General features: G+C 66.2%; 2 protein-coding genes across 2 annotated transcripts; one reads left to right on the forward strand and one right to left on the reverse strand.

The window, feature by feature from the left end:
- Positions 1-200: 200 nt before the first annotated feature.
- Positions 201-11,169, reverse strand: LOC115334460 (basic proline-rich protein-like). The gene is made up of 3 exons (XM_029998595.1): positions 10,320-11,169; positions 9,946-10,184; positions 201-1,002 (listed from the first exon to the last, which is right to left on the reverse strand). The coding sequence occupies exons 1-3, from the start codon at positions 11,167-11,169 to the stop codon at positions 307-309; spliced, it is 1,785 nt and encodes a 594-aa protein (XP_029854455.1). The 3' UTR covers positions 201-306.
- On the forward strand, positions 9,885-18,200 carry RNF44 (ring finger protein 44). The gene is given in 13 exon segments (XM_029998231.2): positions 9,885-9,974; positions 12,956-13,136; positions 13,538-13,754; positions 14,278-14,445; positions 14,638-14,688; positions 14,690-14,815; positions 15,019-15,180; positions 15,259-15,315; positions 15,317-15,384; positions 15,570-15,657; positions 15,803-15,924; positions 16,032-16,131; positions 16,408-18,200. Coding segments are annotated over 12 exon segments (1,329 nt in total). The 5' UTR covers positions 9,885-9,974; positions 12,956-13,029; the 3' UTR covers positions 16,471-18,200.
- The last annotated feature ends 1,024 nt before the right edge of the window (positions 18,201-19,224 follow it).

The raw sequence follows: 19,224 nt of genomic DNA on the forward strand, positions 1-19,224 counted from the left end.
GGGGCGCCATGAGGCGGGGCTGAGGCCGGGCCGAGGCCGGAGCGGGAGCGGCACCGGGACGGACACCGAGCCCGGCGGGCCCGGCCGCCGCGCCATGCGAGCGGGCTGAGCGGCGGGCAGGGCCGGGGCAGGCACCGAGCGGCCCGCGAGCGCCGGGGACGCGCCTTCGGTAGGTACGGGGCGCGGCGGCGGCCGCGGGCCCGGGTTGCGCGGGGCAGGGCCGGTGCACCGGGGGCCGGTGGGACCGGTGCACCGGGAAAAGGCGGCGGGCAGGGCCCGGGGCTTGGGGAAGGAGGTAGGTAGAGCCTAGGTAGGTGCAGCGGGGTGGGGAGGCCGGCCCCGGTGCACCGGGGAGGGCGGCAGGCAGAGCCCTTGCAGGGCGCAAGCAGGGCCCGGTGCGAGGCGGGCGGATGCAGGGACGAGCGAAGCCCGGTGCGACGGGCGAGGGAGCGAACGGGGCCCGGGGGGGGGGGCCGGGCCGGGCCGGGCCCGGTGCGCGGTAGCTTGGAGGGGGTGGATGGCCGGAGCAGGCGGGGGCCCGGCGCGCCGGGGCCGGGGCCGAGCGCAGGGCCCGGCGCGCGGGGGTGGTGGCTGCATGGGGCACCGGGGCTCGGGGGGTGGTGGCGGCCGTAAAGGGCAGCAGGGCCCGGTGCACCGGCAGCCGCACGGCGGTGGGAGGAGCCCCCGGTTCTTGGGGAGCCCCTCGGGGAGCGGGGGGCGGGGCGCGGCAGGGGCTGCCCGGGGCACCGGGGAGGGCGGTGGAGCCGGAGCCCTGCCGCCCCTCGGGGCCTCGCCGGCAGAGCGGGGGCTGCCCCGGCCATAGTCCTTTCTTGGGGGGGCTCCTGCGTCCCCGGCCGGGCGTGAGTCGGTGGCTCCTGCCGAGGCTGGTTCTGCGTCCCCGACTCGCTGGACACCCCGCGGTGCTCCGTCCGCCGCTGCCGGAGCCTCCGGGCCCCGCTGCCGGACCCGGGGTCGGTAAGCAGGGCCCGGCTCGGTGTGAGCCTCCAGCGGGTGAGAGGGGATGGGAGGGGAAGTGGCAGAACTCTTCAGAAAGTTGTAAATGGGGAAGAGGTGCAAAACAAATAAACCCCAAATGACGGAGCAGTGGCGGTGTCACCTGGGGCCGTGGGACAGGCCGTGCTGCCGACCTTGCGGTGTGTGGGCTGTGTGCGGGGCCCGGGGACGTGTGGAACCGTGTTGTGGGCAGCTGGGATGTGCTCCAGGGCTTGCTTTCCCGAGCAGGAGTTGAGCCCCACGGGCAGCCTGTGGCCAGGTGGGCACTGTCCCTCCGTGCGGGGACAGCCCCTCTTCCCAGGAGTGCGGCTCGGTTTTGTGCTGGCATCTCGGCCGCAAGCTCTGCACCGGCCCTGTGCTCCCACACAGCTGGCCACGCGTGTCCGCAGCTCCAGAGCTTATCCCCGTGCTCGTCTCCTCGCCGTCCTGTGTCACCGCCTCGCTTGGTCCTTCTGCCACCTGCACCCATTTCTGCTCTGTTGCCAGCTCCGACTCCCCAGGACCCCGAGTCCCCCCCACGCGTAGCGGTGGGGCTGTGCCCTGGGGAGATGTGCAGGGTAGAGCGTGGCGGGGGGGGTGGGGGGCAGGTTGGTCCCCAAGGCCAGGAGCAGGCGCTGGCCTCGCCTCGCCGGCTGTCGGAGGGGAGCAGGCTGCGTCTGATGTCACTGCGGTGCATGGTGGGTAATTATGCACGTTGCAATGAAAATAATAAGGCCGGCTCCATAGTGGTGTCTAAAAATACTGCTAATGCGGAGTGCCTGCCGGGTGCCTTTGTTTGTCACCTTTGGGTGTTTGCTTTGAGGCCGGGCGGGCGGCGGGAGCCACGGTCTGCAGCGTCACGCCCCTTGGGCAGTGGGTTTGGTTTAGCAGGTGAACTGCAGCCTCCCTGCACCCCTCCATGGCCCCCAGCTCAGGCAGTAGAGCCAGGGCAGGTGTTGGCATGGGAGGTGAGGCAGGAGTCACCTGGGTGCATTTGGGAGGCTCTGGTGTCATCCCCCCTGCACACAGCCATGCAGAGAGTTGCAGTGGGGTGGCGGGGCTTTGTCCCCCGCAGCCTTGCTTGGAGCCAGGCGCTCTGACGTGTGGCTATTCCTGTGGCCCAACGACCTGCCCTGATGTCCCCTGGTAGGTACCAGCGTGCTGGCCTGCCCGCAGGTGGTTTGGCGGAGATTGGGGTTTGGGCCCAGGTGGTGTGATCTGTCCATCACTGGCATTGTGCGGCCGGGGCAGAGCTCACTGGGGCCAGGGCTGTCGGGTCTTCCTCCCGGGGCTGCCTCTGTGGCATGTCCCAGCACTGGTAGGATGGGGACCGTGGCATCTTGCCGCTTTCCAGCTGAGCAAAGGCGGGAGGGAGGGATGCGTGTCTGGAGCGGAGGGAAATGGTGTGTTAGGTGCTGGGTGGCACCTGGGTGGTGGCTCGGGGCAAGGGCTGCTCGCCGTGCTGATCTCTGCTCCATGGGCAGGCAGGCTCTCTGCCCGTCCGCTGTCTGTGCAACTCTTGCTGCTGCTGTGGTCCCTCCATGTGCTGCCAGGAGCCTGTAGCTCCCTCCTGCAGCGAAGGGAGAGGGTTGCAGGGATGGTGAGAGCCATCTGGAGCCCCGTCCTGGCCTGCTGGCAGGGCAGCAGCAGAGGGCTGGGAAGGGCAGGAAACGGTGAGCCTGTGCTCTTGGGTCTCTGTGATGAGTTTCTTCTGCTTTGTGTGCAGGGAGGTCAGAGCAGCAGCTGCTCTTGGTTCCCACTTGATGCTCGCGGAGGGCTCTGACTCCAGCCATCAGCCGTGAGAGCTAAGCCTTGTCCTTCTTCACCTTGGGGTGAGTGGAGAGGCGTTACCCCACCTTGCCTTTAGGGTCGTGGCTGCGTTTTTGGGGCCACGTGCTAGGCCCTCCCTTCACTGGAGGGGAAGCATCGCCACTGCCTCTGCTCTTGCCAGGCTCTAAATCTGACCTCTGAAGCCATGCATGGCAGTCATGTTCCCTTGAGTGGTGAAACATGCCATCCCTACCTGCCGCATCATGTGGTTCCCCTTTGGTGAGCGAGAAACAAAGAACGGGGAGAGGAGACTTTGCGAATCCCCATTGATTTGCACTGTGGAAGCTGCCTGCTGTGTTTTTGCATCTGCCTGGGACCAGGGCTCTGTGAGGGGAATTGATCAAGCTGTAAAACCCAGAGCCAGCTAATGAAATAGGGACTATAGATTTTTATTTTAAATGGAAGAGAGTTTAGGAGAGATTTAATTATCCCTGTTTTATGGACCTGCTAGAGGAATGAAATAACAGCCGGCAGGTAGGGCCTGAGCTTCAGCTTGCAGCACTTCTTCCAGGTGTCTGCAGAGCCGGTGAAGTCCTGCCACCCCGGAGCACCAGCAGGGACTGAAGTCGCTCAGAGCAGAGCAGGACAGGGCGAAGTCCTGCTTGTCCTGCCAGGTGTCCCTGCTTCCTTGGTGGGAGTATCTGTACTGAAATAGCAGTGGGGCTGTCCCTGGGGAGGTGGGCTCCTAGCCCAAATGGGTGCTGGTGTAAGTAGAGCTCTTCTTGTCCCTGGGGCTTGGTGTGGGCCTGTCCTTGCGCTGGTGGACGTCAGAGAGTTCGAGAGCCTCGTGCTCACTGGGCTGTCTCCCTCTGGGTGTCATTTCCCCGGGGCTGTGGGCAGTGAGCTCTTGCTGAAGCCTGTGTACCTGCGCAGAGCGTGTGGGGTTTGTAAATGAGAGCTGCAGAGCGCTGGGATTTGCTGGGCTTAGCTGTGTGTTGGACACAAGCTGTAACGCTGTCACTACAGCCACTCCTACTGTGTGCATCCACTTCACCGTCACGTGAGGCTGGCCGCGGGGCACAGCTGGGGAGGTGGTAGCTGGGCAGCCAGCGGCGAGCGGCACGGCGCTGGTTTTCAGCAGAAGAGTGTGGAGCTTTTGGACGTTTTTGGTTTTTTCATCTCTGAATTGAGGACCCAGCGCACACAGCATTTTCCTACTGGTGCATGGCATTTTCTGATCGGTGCATGGCATTTTCCCACCATCCCTTGGCTCCCTGTTTGGGGTGAGCTGGAGAAACATGGTTTGTCACCTGCCCTGTGTAGGTGAATGGTTGGCCAAGGGGTTTGTGTACTCACCAGGCAGGCACAGCCCCATAGGGTGCCAGTCTGATGTGTCCAGAGACTGCTAAAAAGTCTGAGGAAGCTGCTGGTGCTGGGGAGCCCTCCCAGAGGCCCTCTGACATTAGTGTGGCAGGAGCTTGGGAGAGCCAGGCCCTGAGGCCTGGGGTCACAGAGCTGCACAAGGATGTCGCATGGCTCCCTGGGACAGGTCAGTTCTGGACGGAAGCAGTTTCGATCCGTGCTGTCAGCTCGCAAGGGTGCTGGGAAAAGCCAGCCTGCCAACTCTCTGGGCAGCAGAGCCACCCCAGGGTGCTTATCCTTTCCTTTGCCCTTGCACCTGCAAGTCCTCAGTGTTTCAGGGCAGGAGCTATTTCTTGGAGGGCATGAGCAGCCCATGGGGGCCTGTGTCCAATATGGGATGTCTGGGTTTTCTGGAGCGTGGTGGTTTGGGAGGGCTCCCTGCTTTGCTGCATGCATGGCAGAGGGCAAGACGAGCAGTGTCCCCAGCAAGCAGCGCTCATGACAGGCCTTGGGAATGTTATTTTCCAGCTGCAGCCTGGTCCCTGGAGACCTGGCCTTGCTGGCTGCGGAGCTATAGCTGTGGCTACCCTGGAAAGCAGGGTAAGGGATTTCAGCTCGCCTGTGCGGAGGGGAGGACTGGCCTGTGATGCTGCGTATTAGGAGCTGCTTTCTCTTGGGTGAGCCTCTGTTGTGGTGATCCAGGGCTCCAGCACCTCTCACTGTCGCCCCTGGGAAGGGAGGGCCTGTGCTCTGGTCCTTCCTTCCCCCAGCCTGGCAGCGCTGAGATGCGGTCGCCTCTGGTGGGTTGTCTTTTCCTTGCTGTGCTGGTGGGGCTCCCTGGCTGCGTTTGCATTTTGAGCCGAATATCTTAGTTGCTTTTCTCTCCATGCCTGCGCTTTGGGAAAGTGGTGAACAATAAAAATCTGCCGGCGAGAGCTGTAGCAGAGGTCAGCCAGCTCCTGTGCCCCAGGCTGCTCTGTTGTCACCGCACAGTCGTGCTTTGTGCACAGGGGCTGTCAGCTTGGAAGTCATGTTTTTGCTCTTAAAACCATCCCCAGGCACTGGTGTGGGGTTCTCTGTGAGTGATGTACCGGGGAGGTATTGCAGCAAGCCTCCTTTGCACTTAACACAGTGGTCACTGCCTGTTTCTGTGCATCTTGTAAGCAGCCTCTTGGCAAATTTTAAATCAAGGACAAAAGAGGGTAAATGGTTGCTGAAAATAATGAATTTCTCTGAGCTCCTTTCTGAAAATGATCGTTGCAGGTTGTCGGTGTCCCTGCAGCCTTCTTAAAATGCAAAACAAAAACATCCAACCCAACTTCCTGACTGTCACTAGTGCTTTCAAGAGAGGCTTCATTTTGCTAAGCGGTAACAAAATTGCTCTTCGCTGTCCACCAGCTTCTGGCTCTGCCCGTATCCTTTCACTGGAGCCACAACACCGGACACTGCTGCTCTGCCTGAGCCCAGCCGGCGGAGCAGTAGGAAAGGTGTCTGGAGCCCAGCCCCTCCTGCCCTTGGCCGCTCACTTGGCAGATGCTATTAACGCTGTCCGCAGCATGTAGAGAGCGGGCTGGACTAGGGGGGATGCTTGTGGAGAGGTGGCAGGTGAGCTGGGGACTCCCAGGGACACTGTGTGGGTATGGGGAAGGGGGGCTGAATCCCTGCTCCCTGGCTCTGCCCAAGGAGAGATTGGGTCTGTTTTAGGAAATAGCTGCCTGAAAGGAGAACTAAAATGTGAAGGGCAGAGGAATAGAGTCCTGAACCGTGGTGTCTCATGGTAGGAAGGAAGGGCAGGACCGGGGAGGCTGCCCAGGCTGCAGGTTAGGGACGGATGAGGTGGCATTCGCTCTTCTCCCCCCACCCATGTGCAACTGAGCTGCAGAACCGGCTGCCACAGGATGCCGGGACAGAGGTGAGCATGGTTCAATGTGCTTCTGTCCCGGGGAGAAGAGTCCACCCAGGAGAGCAGAGGACACGACCCATTGCTTGATGCTGCTGAGCTACAGAGGTACCCGAGCTGGACCTGGCTGCTGCACCAGCAGCCTTCTGGTCATGCTATTCAGGTCATGCCAGTGTTTCTAGGACAAATGAAGGAAGGTGGAGATATGTCTGTAGATTATTTACCCTGTCCTGAGGAAATGAAGACTTGTGCAAGCTTACTGTTTATTTGCAAGTCTTCTCTCCGCTTTGAACTTGCTGGATGGTGTCAGTTGTGGTAGCTGTCTCAAAGGTCTTGGCTTGCTACAGGCTCTGGCTCTTGGGAAGGAAGATGCTGCTAGTTCTCCCTCTGCAGCGCAGCTCAGCCTTGCTATTAGACATCAGAGAATCCAAGTGGGAGAGATCGACAGGAAACCAGGCATTATCAGTTCCGCTGCCTGTGCAGCTACTCGCTCCTCATGTCAGCATCCTCCACGTGTGTGTGGCTGGAGGCGTTTGACGGGAGTGCTGTCAGTCCGGGGGTGTGAGTGGGTGGTGTGTGATTGCGGCAGAGGCGTCCTGCCTCCGCTGCCAGCGAACTCGGTTCCACCAGGCTATGCAGAGTGGGGAGGGAGCTCCTCAACCCCCGTCTCCCCAGCAAAGTGCTTCACCCTGCGGTAGCTGCTGATGTTGGGGTGTCCCATGTCCCCCGGTGCTTGTGTTGGGCTTGGGTAGGGTGGGGACACTGCTGCTGCTCCCCCTGCAGCCTGGGAGCTTCTGGGTGCTTGGTGCTGGTTTCTTCCCACTTGTTTTCCGGGCACTGGGGAGGGGAGTGAAGGATCTGGGGCCTTTTCACCTCCCTGGACTTGGGGGAGAGGCCAGGGAGAGCGTGGAGGCAAGCCATTGGCATGCTGGGTGTTGGGGAGAGGACAGGGCAGAGCGTGCCTCCAGTGGGAGACGTGCTCGCACCAGTCGAAACACCCCAGCTAATCCTGTGACAGACCTGACCTATATATGGGGCAAGGGAGGCGGCATGTCTGCGGCAGCAGATGGTGTCTTAAAGAGCCTGGGCTCAGGGAGGCTTCGGTTCTGCAGGCCCCTGGCTCTCGTGAGGGAGAGGATGGACTGCCCGTTGGCTGTGGACCTGCCAGGTTCAGCCCTCGCAGCCCTCGCAGGTAGAGAGCTTTCTAAGGCTGCTGCCTGGCACAGGGGGTCGCGCTCACCTGGGGTGTCACAGGTCTCAGTGGCTGGACTGGGGACCTGTTGTCCTGGCCCAGAAACACCGACCAGTGCTGCTGTCCGTGGCCAGCCTTGCTGTAGCATTGGAGGGGCGTTGCTTGGGCTCCTCACATGGCTCTTCCAGGCTCCTGGACCTGGGGCAGCGTGATGTTGGTGGCTTGTGTGTGGCTGCGATCCTGAGATGGTGTGGGCTGAGCCGCTTCCACATGCTCTAAGCCTGCAGCTGGACACACGGTGTCACATCCTTGCGGGAGCTGGCTGGGCAGGCTCGGCACAGCCACTCGTGGCATGGCTGGACCCAACTCTGCCACAGGAACCATCCAGCCTCGTTGCCCAGGGAGCATGAGCAGTGCCTCACCGGCAAGCCGTGCTCTATCGATGGCTTCTCCCGACGCCGTCCTGAGGACATCGATAGCTGCTGGCCGCGGGGGAGCTGGTGACGCTGGAACGGGTCAGGAGGGAGTGTCTGCACAGATATTCACCATCTGTGGCCTCTGCCTGCTGCTGGTGCTCTCTGCCCAGGATCAGACTGTGTCCTGGCAGCCTTGTAAAGGTGCAGTGCTGCCTCTGCCCACAGAGAGTGGCAAGGTCAAAGTGCAGAGTGCTATTTTCCTCCTCTTCCCTCTAGTCCCTGGCTCTTGAAGCAAAGAGGCTGTGGTGGTACAGACCTTGAGGGCGATCATTCAGGTCTGGGCTGATGATTCAGTCCTTTGGCTGTTTCCTTCTGGGGTGCTTGTCTGAGCACATGGGTCTGACCCTGTCACAGGTCTGCCCCATGCCCTGCTGTGCCACTTTCCTGTCCCATGTATCCCCTACCATGGGGACAGAAGCAGTTTGCTGTGGTGCTGTTGACAGTTGTAGCAGAGGGAGCTTGCCCCAGGATGCTGCATGTCCTGGAGGATCCTCAGAGCTGCTGTGGTTCCTCCTGTGTGCCTGGATTCAGGGTGAGGAGGTGAGACGTGGCAAGCTGGCCTTGAGAGGCCTGGAGGGAGCAGGGCACAGGGCTGGGATGGGGCAAAACTGAATCCGACTGCTCATTGCAATGATGAGCCTGCTGAATTGTTAAATCATTGCCACTGATCTGAGGTTTGCTTTAAAAGGGGTGATGTTACAAATTAATTAGCTCCCTTTGGTTGTTAGCACTTTAAAGCCCAGCTGTCAGGGGAGGGCTGGTTTATAGGCATTACATCAGGGCTGCCGGCTGGCTGGCTCGCCTACCTGGGAATTTCTAAGTGTGCATTGTAACCCGGGGAAGTTTGGCTTGGATGCAGCATCTGGCTTTCAGCAAAGCTACTGCGATGCGCTCTCCTGAGCACAGGGGCTTGACTGGAGCTGAACGGCGCTGCCAGGGGTTTACGGGGAGCCGGCGGCACGGCCTCTCGGTGTGCAGCTCCCGGTGTTAGCTGCCAGCTGGGCGACTTGCTCGGCTGACCTGCAGGTGTGCGGGAGATGCTCTGAGGAGTTCCTGCTGCTTGTTTAATCGAGGGGAGAGAGCAGGAGCCTTTTCTGAAGCAAAAGGGGCTTTTCTGGTGCCTGGAAATTTGAACTGGGTAGAGATGCCCTGGAAGAGCTGCGTGTGCCTGGCAGGCTGTTGGTGCAGGCGAGCGCTCGATGTGCTGAGCGGGAGGGGAGCAGCTTCTCCATCCTCCCATCCCAGTGCAGGAGGGTGGCAGGGAGCCGAGCTCCTGCCTTCACCTCCCCCCTGGCCCGGGCTTTTGCACCCACCGGGCAGCAGGAGCGTGGCTGCACGGTGTGGGCTGGCCGGGAGCGCCCGGGCACACGGTGCTGCTGCTCCCCACGGCCCACCGGGCTCACGGAGCTGCCAGCCCGATGGGCTGCGGCCTGGTGGGCCGGGAGGGGTGGCGGCAGGCTGGCAGCGGCGGGCAAAGCCGCAGGTAAGGTGCCACCTCGGCCTGGCCCCGCGGAGCCGTGGTGTCCGTCCCAGCGGGGTGGGGCGGCGCGACCGGTACCGGGGCCGGGCCCCTTGAGGGCGGCGGGGCGGACGGTGCCCGGTGCTCCCGCCCGCGGCGGAGCGGTGTGTGTGTGGGGGGGTGTCTCGGTGCGGCCGGGCCGCCTGCAGGCCTAGGCCCCGTTGCTAGGGGCCCCCTCTCCGTGGAGACCGTTGCTAGGACACCGCCCCCCCGGGGGAGGGGAGGGGGGGGCCGGCGTTGCCCCGCGTGGCGGCCCGGCCCCGCGCCTCCAAGATGGCTGCGGAGCGTGACACGCCTGGTCACGTGGGCCGCGCGCGCGCCGCGCCGCTTCCCCCCCCCCCCCCGTCCTCCTCCTCCTCCTCCGCCCCCCCCCCCCCCCCCCCCGCCAGCCGCGCGCGCGCGCCCCCGGGGCCCGCGAGTGTTGTGACTCGGTCCGGTGCGTCCCGCCGCCGCCGCCGGTTCTTAAAGGGGCAGGCACCTCCCCACCTCCCCCCCGGCCCGGCGGCGGCTGCCCCGGCCCGCCGCGGCGGCCCAGCCGCCCCGCGCCGCGGAAAACAAAGAGGCACCGGAAACAGCGGCGGCGGGGAGGGGGCCGGCCCGGCGGGGGGCGGGAGGCGGGAGGGAGGGAGGGAGGGCCGGCGGCGGGGGGGGGGGGGGGGGGGGGCAGGCAGGCCCGGGCCCGGCGTCGGCGAACAAAGAGCGGCGGGAGGGGGCGGGGGCTCCGCAGCGGCACCGGAGCGGCGGCCCAGGCCATCGGTGCAGGTAGGTGCGGGCGGGGGGGGGGAAGCGGGGCGGGGGCGGGGGCCGACCCCCGGACCCCCGGCGGCACCTGCCCCGGGCGGCGGCGGCGGCGGCGGGGCCCGGCGGCCGCCTTTGTTATTGCTTTTGTTTGGCGCCGAGCACATGGCCCCGGAGCGGCCGCTCTTAAAGCCACAGCTCCGCTCCCGGCCCGGCACCGGCGGGGCTCCGCTGCTGCGGCGGGGGCGGGGGGGGGGGGGGGGGGGGGGGGGGGGGGGGGTGGGGGAGTTTGGGGGGCGCGGGCTGCCGGCCGGGCGGTGCTCCCGCCGGCGGGTGCGGGCTGGGGTGCTGGCGGCTGGGGTGCCCCACTGGGGTGCTGCAAGGTGGGGTGCCCCTTCGGGGTGCTGCACCCGTCGGGGTGCTCCGGGATGTGCCGCTCGCTCGGCCGTGTGCCGCCGTCCCGGAGAACCCCGGGGGCTGGGTTCGGGTTTGGGGTCGACGGGGCGGCTCTCCGAAGGGGCTGCCGGTGCGGCGGGGCCAGCGGTGACCCCGCTCCCGGGGGAGTTGGCGGCGCTCGCGTGATAACGGCGGGGAAGGGGCTGCGGGGGGTGGTGGTGGGGGGCGGAGCGGGGCAGCTCGGGGTGCCGGGACGGAGCCGGCGACGGGTAGCACCGGGGTGGCGGGACCCCCGGGGAGGCGGCGGCGGCGGGGCGGGCGGCTCCCCCGGCAGCCCGGCTCTGCCCGAGCAGATGGCACCGGGCGTCAGCGCTGGCGCGCTGCTAACTTTGTTCTCGGCGGGGCCCGGGAGCCGCCTCGCCCCCCGCCCCACCGAGGGGCGGCGAGGCCCGGGGTCCCCTCCGCCCCGGGGCCACGCTGGCCTCCGCGGGGTCACGGTGACCCTGCCCGGGGTGGCCGCTGGCTCCCAGCAGTGGGTGCGAGGCGGGGGGGGAGCCGGGTGTGCCGCGTGGGACAGGAGGACGGGTGCCTTGAGGGGGGTGCTGGTTGTGGCAGGACGGGGGGGGGCCGTGCCAGCTCCGTGCCCCTCGGCCACCACCGTCCCGGCGAGCCCGCGGGAGGCGTGTTCTCGGGGTGCCGTCCTGGGGTGCTGGTAGCCCAGGCAGCCCCCCTCTCCCCCCCGCCTCGGTGGTCCCACGAACAGGCGAGCTCCTGCATGGCTTTGGTGTCCCTCTGCGGAGGTGCTCCCCATCCCCAAGCCCATCGCAGCGGTGTCTGGTCTGGAAGGTGCCCGCCGGGTCACGCAGGGCCTTTGTACCACGTGTACTCGGAGAGCGAGGATGCGGAACTGGAAGCAGTAACACCTCGGGGAGGCTCCTGGGGAGCGGGGCTAAACCTGGGCTGCCGCTGCAGCCTGGCCCCCAGCCCACTGGTGGGGCACCTGCACAGGGGCTCAGGGGCAGAAGGAAACACCCGTGGGGCAAACCCCCGTCCTTGAGCACGGCCCCTTCCCCGGTGGCAGCTGCAGACAGGCTCCTGGGGGGCTCAGCTTGTGGTTTTTGTTTTTTTTTTTCCTTTTCCCCCCAAAACAGAGAAATAAATTTGCTTTCAGCTTCAGAAATGGTATGGTAGATGGGGGTAAGGTTACGAAGAGACCCGTGTGTGACACGGCTCACCCCAGTGACTTCCGCCGTGGTTGGTGATGCCTGTCACCCAGGGGTGACATTGCAGCTTCTCCCTGCTGGGGTGAGACACACCACCCTGCACCCCCCCGGCCTCCTCCTGGGGCTGAGCAGTGCTCCCCAGCCTTGGGGTGCCCTTCCTGGCCCTGGCATGCCTCTGCCATGGGCACCGAGGAGGAGGAGGTAGGGGTGAAGAAGGAGATCTTTGGGAGGGCACACCACCAGCCTGCAGGCGAGCTGGATTTAGGGGTACGTGCGGTGTCTCCTCTGCAGTGCCAAGCTTCATTGCGGCTGGGGGGCTGAACTGTGTGGCGGGAGGGGGGCTCTGTCATGGGGGACACCAGCCAGGCTGGGTGCAGGAGGGGAGATGGGGCAGGGCCGGGGGCTGTGTTCCCACTGACCCCCTGCCTCTGGGGGGCAGATGGGAGAGCAGAGCTGCCTGCCCGGCTTCGGCCACAGCCTCTGCCTGTCCCCCGCCTCCACGGGGGCGTGCGGTTGCGCTCCGTATGCAGCAGGGAGTTGATGTGCACAGTCTGAGCCAGAGCAGGGCCATGAGCCCCGCTGTCCCCCGGCAGCCCCCTGTGCCTGTCACTGGGGTGGCATCGTCAGTCCAGAGTAGGACATGCAGGAGCCCAGCAAGAGGGAGCAGCCCCTAGAGCAGCACCGGAGCCCGTCTTGGCCAAGGACACGCTGGAAGCCCCCCGCCATCACGGTTCAGGCTCCCCGTCGGCCGGCGAGCAGCATGGGACACTGCCGTAGCCACAGGGCCCTTCGCCACTTGCTTTTCTCTCTGCCAAAAACAAGTGCTTCTCTCTCATTTGGTGTCTGTGTCTTGCATGGGGGGGGGTGGCTTTGGCCACGCAGTGGAGGGACAGTAACTGGGTAACTGGGAGGAGGTGGTGGGCCCTTCCTAGCCCTGCGCCCTCCCCCCCCAGGGCTGCATCTAGCCCCGGGAGACGGGGTGGGCACAGGTCTGTGTCCTGGAGCTTGCAGCTCCAGTCATCGGCATTACCGTCTCCGTGGGGAGGGAGCAGCAGGCTGAGCCGTGCGGGGACAGTGGCGCTGGGGTGGCTCAGAGTCCCTTGTGCGGTGCGGGTGGCAGGGCTGGCCATGGGAAGGGTGGCCTGGCTCCCATCGTGGAGGGGGCATGGGCAGGAGCCAGGCGGGCTGCAACCCCCGCAGTGTGTCCACGGGGGCAGTGGCTGCCCTGGCCCCTCTCTGTGCCAGTCCTCCCTTCCCTCTCCCAAAGCAGGTGGGGAGGGAGCGGGCTGGGGTGCTATTGCCCAGGCGTGGGGGGGGATTTGGGGCTCCTGCGGCCCTGCACAGCCCCGGGGGTTGGGGTGCCGTGACCCGCTGTCCTTCTCACAGGATCCAAGGTGCTGGTGTGTCACCCTGCCTGGAGCCTGAGGTCCCGCGTGCCCATCCGCCTCCCGACGTCACCAATGCGACCATGGGAACTGGCAGTGAATAGGCGGCCACCCTCTGCCCCTTTTAACCAGCGCCGTTTCTCGGGGGGACCCTGCAGCAGCCCCGACCACCTCCGTCGAAGGTACGGGGCGCAGGGCGGTGCGGAGCCCTGTCACCCATGGTGTGTGGGGACATGGGGCTGGTTCCGTGGTCCTGCTGGGGCAAGCCACTGGCTCCCAGGGGGCTTGGGGGGAGATGGCAGCAGAGAAGCACATCCACCTGGCCTGGCCGATGGGTCCCTGGGGAGCAGGGGTCCTTTTTGTGCTGAGGATGCGGCGGGGGGCACATGCAGGGTGAGCAGAGGAGCCGGTTCTGGAGCTCCCTAGCCAGGCAAGGAGCCTGGCTGGCCTGGCACGATGCCCTGAGCATCTCGCCCTGGGAGCTGGGCTGGCACAGACCTGCCTGCGGCCACCCTGCCCAGGGCTGTGCTGCCCCTGGCCGGGGGGTCACTCCTGCTCTTTCTCTCCCGCGGTGGCCCCGCAGCCCCCCTGCCAGGCGTCAGTGGGGACGACGCGACCGACCTCTGGCAACCCTGCTGGGCCAGGATGAGCCCCAGCTGCACCCTGCCTTCCCCCAGCAGCCGCCCGTCCCTGTAGATGAGCCCCGCGCCTACGCTCTCCCCAGCACGCCGCCACGAATGCTTCACCCGGCCGCTCACCCGCCCCACCAGAACCCATTCATGGTGGATCTGCATGACCAGGTAGGTGCTGCAGCCCCCAGCCCCAGTCCTAAGGGTGACCCTATGGTGGCCCCGGGCTGGTGTCCGACGCAGTGGTCCCAAGACATGTCCCTGGGTCCCCTCTGGCCAGTTGCTTGCCGCTGGCAGCAGCCAGCCCTGAGGCTGCCAGTGCTTTTGTCCTCTGAGCGCTGAAACCCTGAGGTCCCCCTGCCAGCTTGAGTGTGCCCAGGGTGGCACCTGCTCCCAGGGGCTGGGGACAGTCCCCTCATAGGGTTGTTCATGACACAACTGTCACCATCATCCGCGGTGGTGGTGCTGGGTTGGAGGCCGTGCCAGCCTTTCCGCGGGGAGCAGAGAGGGGTCCAAAACCCCCCCTCAAACCCAGCCTGCGCTCAACCTCCCTCTTCTGGCCACACCAGTGGGATGGAGGTGCTGGGTGGCTGTGTCCCATTGCCGGGTGCTCAGCGCCCTGTTGCCACTCTGCCGAGACAGGGACAGCTCAGCCGGGGCTGTACCCTGACTGCCCTCGATGCCTCGTCCTCAGGTGCACCAGGGACCTGTCCCTCTCTCCTACACGGTTACCACCGTCACGACGCAAGGCTTCCCCATCCACGCCGGCCAGCACATCCCTGGGTGCAGCACCCAGCAGCTCCCAGCATGCTCAGTGATGTTCAGTGGACAGCACTACCCGCTCTGCTGCCTCCCACCCCCGGTGAGTCACAGCGGGGGACACCCACGGGGGACAACCTGGGCTGTGGGTGCCTGGAGGTCGTGTGGGTACCCAAGCCCACTGGAGTGCAAGTTTCTGGGGGCACGGGGTCTGTTGGAGACCCTGGGGAGGGGGCAGGGGTGCAGCCATGCCCACGGTGGGTGTCTGACCCCCGTTTTTCTCTCTCCCCCACAGCTGATCCAGGCATGCGCCATGCAACAGCTCCCCGTCTCCTACCAGACGTTCCCCCCCCATCATCTCCAGCGACCATTACATCCTGCACCCCCCCCCGCCGCCAGTGCCCCCCCACCAGCCACCCCACATGGCCCCCCTGGGGCAGTTTGTACCTCTCCAAGCCCAGCACCCACGCATGGTGAGTTAGGGTGTGGGGTACGGCCTGGGGACATGATGCGCCCCATGGCCCAACAAAGACCACCTTGGAGACTTGGCCTTCTGCAGCCCCCGTGGGTCTGAACTGGGAGAGATGGGTGGGATGCCCAGGGTGCCTCTGTCTTGCTAGCGTTGGGGGAGTGTAATTTGGGACACCCCTCCCAGCCTAACTTGTTTCCTCCACAGCCTCTGCAGAGGATAGACAATGATGTGGACCTGCGAGGGGAGCAGCACCCCATCGCGGGCTTCACGTACCCCCCGTCCCACCACGCTCCCACGCTCTCCCCCTCCGTGCCGCTGCATTACCTCCCCCACGACCCGCTGCACCAAGAACTGCCATTCGGCGTGGTGAGTTCCCGTCTTGTGGAGGGGTGGGGGGACACCGTGGGGCTGGCACGGCTCTGAGCGCCGCGTCTCTCCCCACAGCCATACCCCCACATGATGCCCCGGCGGCTGAACACCCAGCGGTACCGGCTGCAGCAGGCGCTGCCCCCCCCCCCCGCCCCCTCCGCCGCCCCCCCCGTACTACCCGAGCTTCCTGCCCTACTTCCTGTGAGTACTGGGGGGGATACAGTGGGACGCGTGGGGCAGGGGTGGCACCGCAGACGGGGGGGGCACAGCCGTGTGGCGTTGGCACAGGTTGTTCTGCCCCCCCCCCCCCCCCCCACCCCAGGAATGCCAGGGTGGAGGTTGGGGTTTTGTGGCCCCACACCAACTGCCCTGTCCTTCCCCCCCAGCTCTATGCTTCCCGTGTCGCCGACGGCTGTGGGGCCCACGATCAGCCTAGACCTGGACGTGGATGATGTGGAGATGGAGAATTACGAGGTGCGTCGGCTCTGCTTCCCCACAGGGTGATGGGATGGGGGACCCGAGCGGGGTTTGGGGATCGCCCCGCCAGGGCGGGGAGAGCCGGAGGGGTGCTGTGCTGGGGCATGAGCTGAGCTGAGCTGGCCTCTGCGTCTCCCTCCAGGCACTGCTGAACCTGGCCGAGCGGCTGGGGGAGGCCAAGCCGCGGGGACTCACCAAAGCAGATATCGAGCACCTCCCGTCCTACCGCTTCAACCCTGAGAGCCACCAGTCCGAGCAGACCCTGTGAGTGAGCCGGGGGTGCAGACGGGGGGGGGGGCACGGGGGTGCCTGGCGGGGGGCCAGGGGCCGTGGCTACGCGGCGGGGCCATACTGACGGCTGCCTCCCCCAGGTGCGTTGTGTGCTTCAGCGACTTCGAGGCCCGGCAGCTTCTCCGCGTCCTGCCCTGCAACCACGAGTTCCACGCCAAGTGTGTCGACAAATGGTTAAAGGTACTGCCCGTGCCCGCTGCAGGGAGCTGGGCGGCTTCTCGGGGTGCTGCGGGAGCAGAGTGCTGCCTTTAGGGTGGCCCTCGGTGCCATGCGACACAGGATGCGCTGCTGGGACTGGGGGCCAAGCGCCGTGCCGGGTTGGATCAGGCACCGCTGGGATGTGGCACAGTGCGGGGTGCTTCCAGCCCTTGGTGGTGGGGGGGGGGGGGGGGGCCTGGGTGCAGCTGGTGCCGTGGGGTGCCTGCTCACTTGCCCCCCGTCTCTCCTTGCCTGTAGGCGAACCGCACGTGCCCCATCTGCCGGGCGGACGCGTCGGAGGTGCAGCGGGAGGCGGACTGAGGCTGGCGGGCGCTGTGCCGCACAATTCGCTAGAGGACGAGGACGCCGGGCCAGGGGCGGGGGCCGCTGCCCGCTGCTAGGGCCTGACCCTGCGCTTACCCCCCCTCCCCAAAGCCTCTCCTCGGATGTGGTGAGCATTGAGCAGTCCGGGCTCCTGGCCAGCCCTCCTCCTCCCCGCCGGGGCACGGACTCGGCCGGACGCCTGCCCGCTGCGCTCCCGGGGCCCTGAATCGTGTTGTGCTGGAGGCGGGAGGCGCGTGGCCGTGCCCTCCGTGCTCCAAAGACGCTGTTGTTCCTCCATCACTTTCCAGGTCTTTGTACTCCGCTAGGGAATTAGTGTTTTTTCCCTTTGTCACCTTTTTTTTTTTTTTTTTTTTTTCATGGTAGGTTCCCCCCCCCCACCCCCTCCGTTTCCCTTTTCCGTTGCGTTTTTGGTTCTGTGGCCGTTTGACCCAGTGGCGCGCAGGCGGCTCCTCCCCTCGGCGTTGCTTGCGGAGGATGCAGGGAGGAGAGAGGAGGCAGTGCCGCGGGTTTGATGCCGGCGGCACCCTGAGCCGGAGCGCTGGGCCGGCCCCGGGGGCAGCCGGAGGAGGTGGCCAGTGGAGCGTGGCCAAGGTGGGACACCAGCAACCCCGCGGCATGGCCGGGGCAGGAACGACTCTGTCCCCGCTCCCGCACACGGCCCGGCGCAGCCCCTCTCCCGCCTCGGCGGCCCTGGGGAGCCCCGGAGGGTTATGGCTGCTTGGGGTCTTTCCCCGGTGGGAGGACGGTGCCGGCGCGGCCGCGGCCCCGGCCCCTCTCCCCGTTCGTTCCCCCCGTGCCCGGGCGGCGCAGCTCCGGGGGCCAGGCCGTGTGGCATCCCGTGAGGCAGCCCGGCCTGGGTGGGGGGGGGGCGGGGGGCGACCCCAGCCCCGTCCCAGTGGCCGTGGGCACGCGGTGTCCGTGGTGACCCCCGCCGCCCGGCTCCCGCTGTTGTTTCTCTGTCCCGCCGCCGTAAATCGAAGCAGCCCCGCGCCCCCGTCCTGCTGGCTGGACGGTGCGGTGCGGTGCCCCCGGCCGGCGCGCAGCGGGGGGCCGGCCGGGCTGTGGCGGGTGCCCCCCGGCCCCCGGAGTGGGGGGGGTTTTTTATCCATAACCTCGTGGTGTATTTTCAGTGCTACCCCTGGCCCTGCCCCGGCTGGTGCGGGGGGAGCTGTGAGCAGCCCCCCGCCGCCGTATCCCCCCCGCCGTGCCCACGCGGGGCCAGGAGGGTGGGCCGCCCCGTCGGCGCGGGGCCCGGGAGCGAAGCCGCCGCCACGCCGCCGCCCGGCTCCAGCAATCCCGCGTGGCCGTTGTTTTGCATGATTAATTAGCGAGGAGGGTGACGGGAGGCGGTGGCAGGGGGGGCGGCGGTGAGAGGACCGCCCTCCCCTCGCGGCGCGTGTTGCCGACGCCTGGGAGCCTCCGAGCGGACGCCAGCCCTATGTAAATGTTCACAAATATGCATGCATGTCTGACCAGCTTGGAACGTGGTCTTGGCTACGTCTAGCCGGCTGTGGGGTGAGGGGGGTGGGGAGAGGGGTTTTTGTGCTCAGCTGATACTGCCATGCACTGTACTGCACATGTCCGCAACGCCACAGCAGGACCGTGAGACTTTCAGGGCCGTCCCCGCGGGGTCTGCGCCCCTCCGGGCGGGAGGCGGCGGCATGGGGGGGGGCGCCCGCGGCGGCGGCGTGTGCAAGGGGACGGGGTGGTGGGGAGGGGGGGGGGTGGTGGTGGTGGTGGTGGGGGGGGGGCCGCTCCCCGCGGGGCGGGGGGCAGGCGGCGGGGCTGGCCCCCGGCGGTGGCCCCGGCCGGCCGCCACGCCGGGGCCGGGTGCGAGGCGAGGGGCCGCGCCCGGCAGGTGGGTGGGCGGGACTTCGTTCCCCGCGCCGCCGCGCCACAGGTCCGGAGCGGCGGTGTCAGTCACCGGGCTGCTGAGGTAGGCCCGCTCCCGGTTGGCGGAGGGCCGCGCGCCGCCTCCGCCAATCGGCGGGCCTCTCCCGGCACGCCGGTGGGTCGGCCCCGGTCTCTGCCCGGCCAGTCGGGCGCGGGGGGCAGCGAGCGGCGCGCGGCCGTTGGCCGGCTCCCCCTTGCCTCCCTTTCCCAGCCTCTCCGGCGGCCGCCCTCCGCGCGAAGCGTCGAGGCCGAGGGCCCCGGCCCGGCGCCACCAGCTCCGCCGCGGCGCGGGCGCTGGCACCGCTGGGCTCGGTGCCCCTCGGGCAGGACCCCGGCCCCCTCCCCGTCCCTCGCTCAGTGACAGATAACCAAAGGAGTCCCCGTGCCGCGCGGCGGCCTCGCGCCCCCGGAGACGCCCCCCTCCTCCCCTCCCGCCCTCGCGGTGCCCAGGGAGCCAGGAAAGCCTTACGGTCCTTTGACGGCGACTCGAAAGCTCACAGCTCGTGTGCTGCAGAATTTATTCCAATGAGCAGCTAAAAGTATCATTTAAAAAAAAAAAATAACAAAAAAAAAAATTACAAAAAAAAATACTAAAAAACAATTATTTAGGGTGTTTGTGATTGCTGACTGCGCTGTAGATACCACTGTTTACCAATGATTTCCTGTGGTGGGATAGTGGACTGTTTACTGTTCTATTATACCAGTCCCCGGGCCCTCCGGTGGGACCCCCGCGGCCCCCGCGGCTCCCCGGAAGGTGCTAGGACGTGTGTTCTGTGTTAGAAAGTTTTTATATATATATATATATATATATAAATATATATATATAATTTTTTTTGC

This window comes from Aquila chrysaetos, chromosome 22 (assembly GCF_900496995.4).
Source record: "Aquila chrysaetos chrysaetos chromosome 22, bAquChr1.4, whole genome shotgun sequence".
NCBI lineage: Eukaryota > Metazoa > Chordata > Aves > Accipitriformes > Accipitridae > Aquila > Aquila chrysaetos.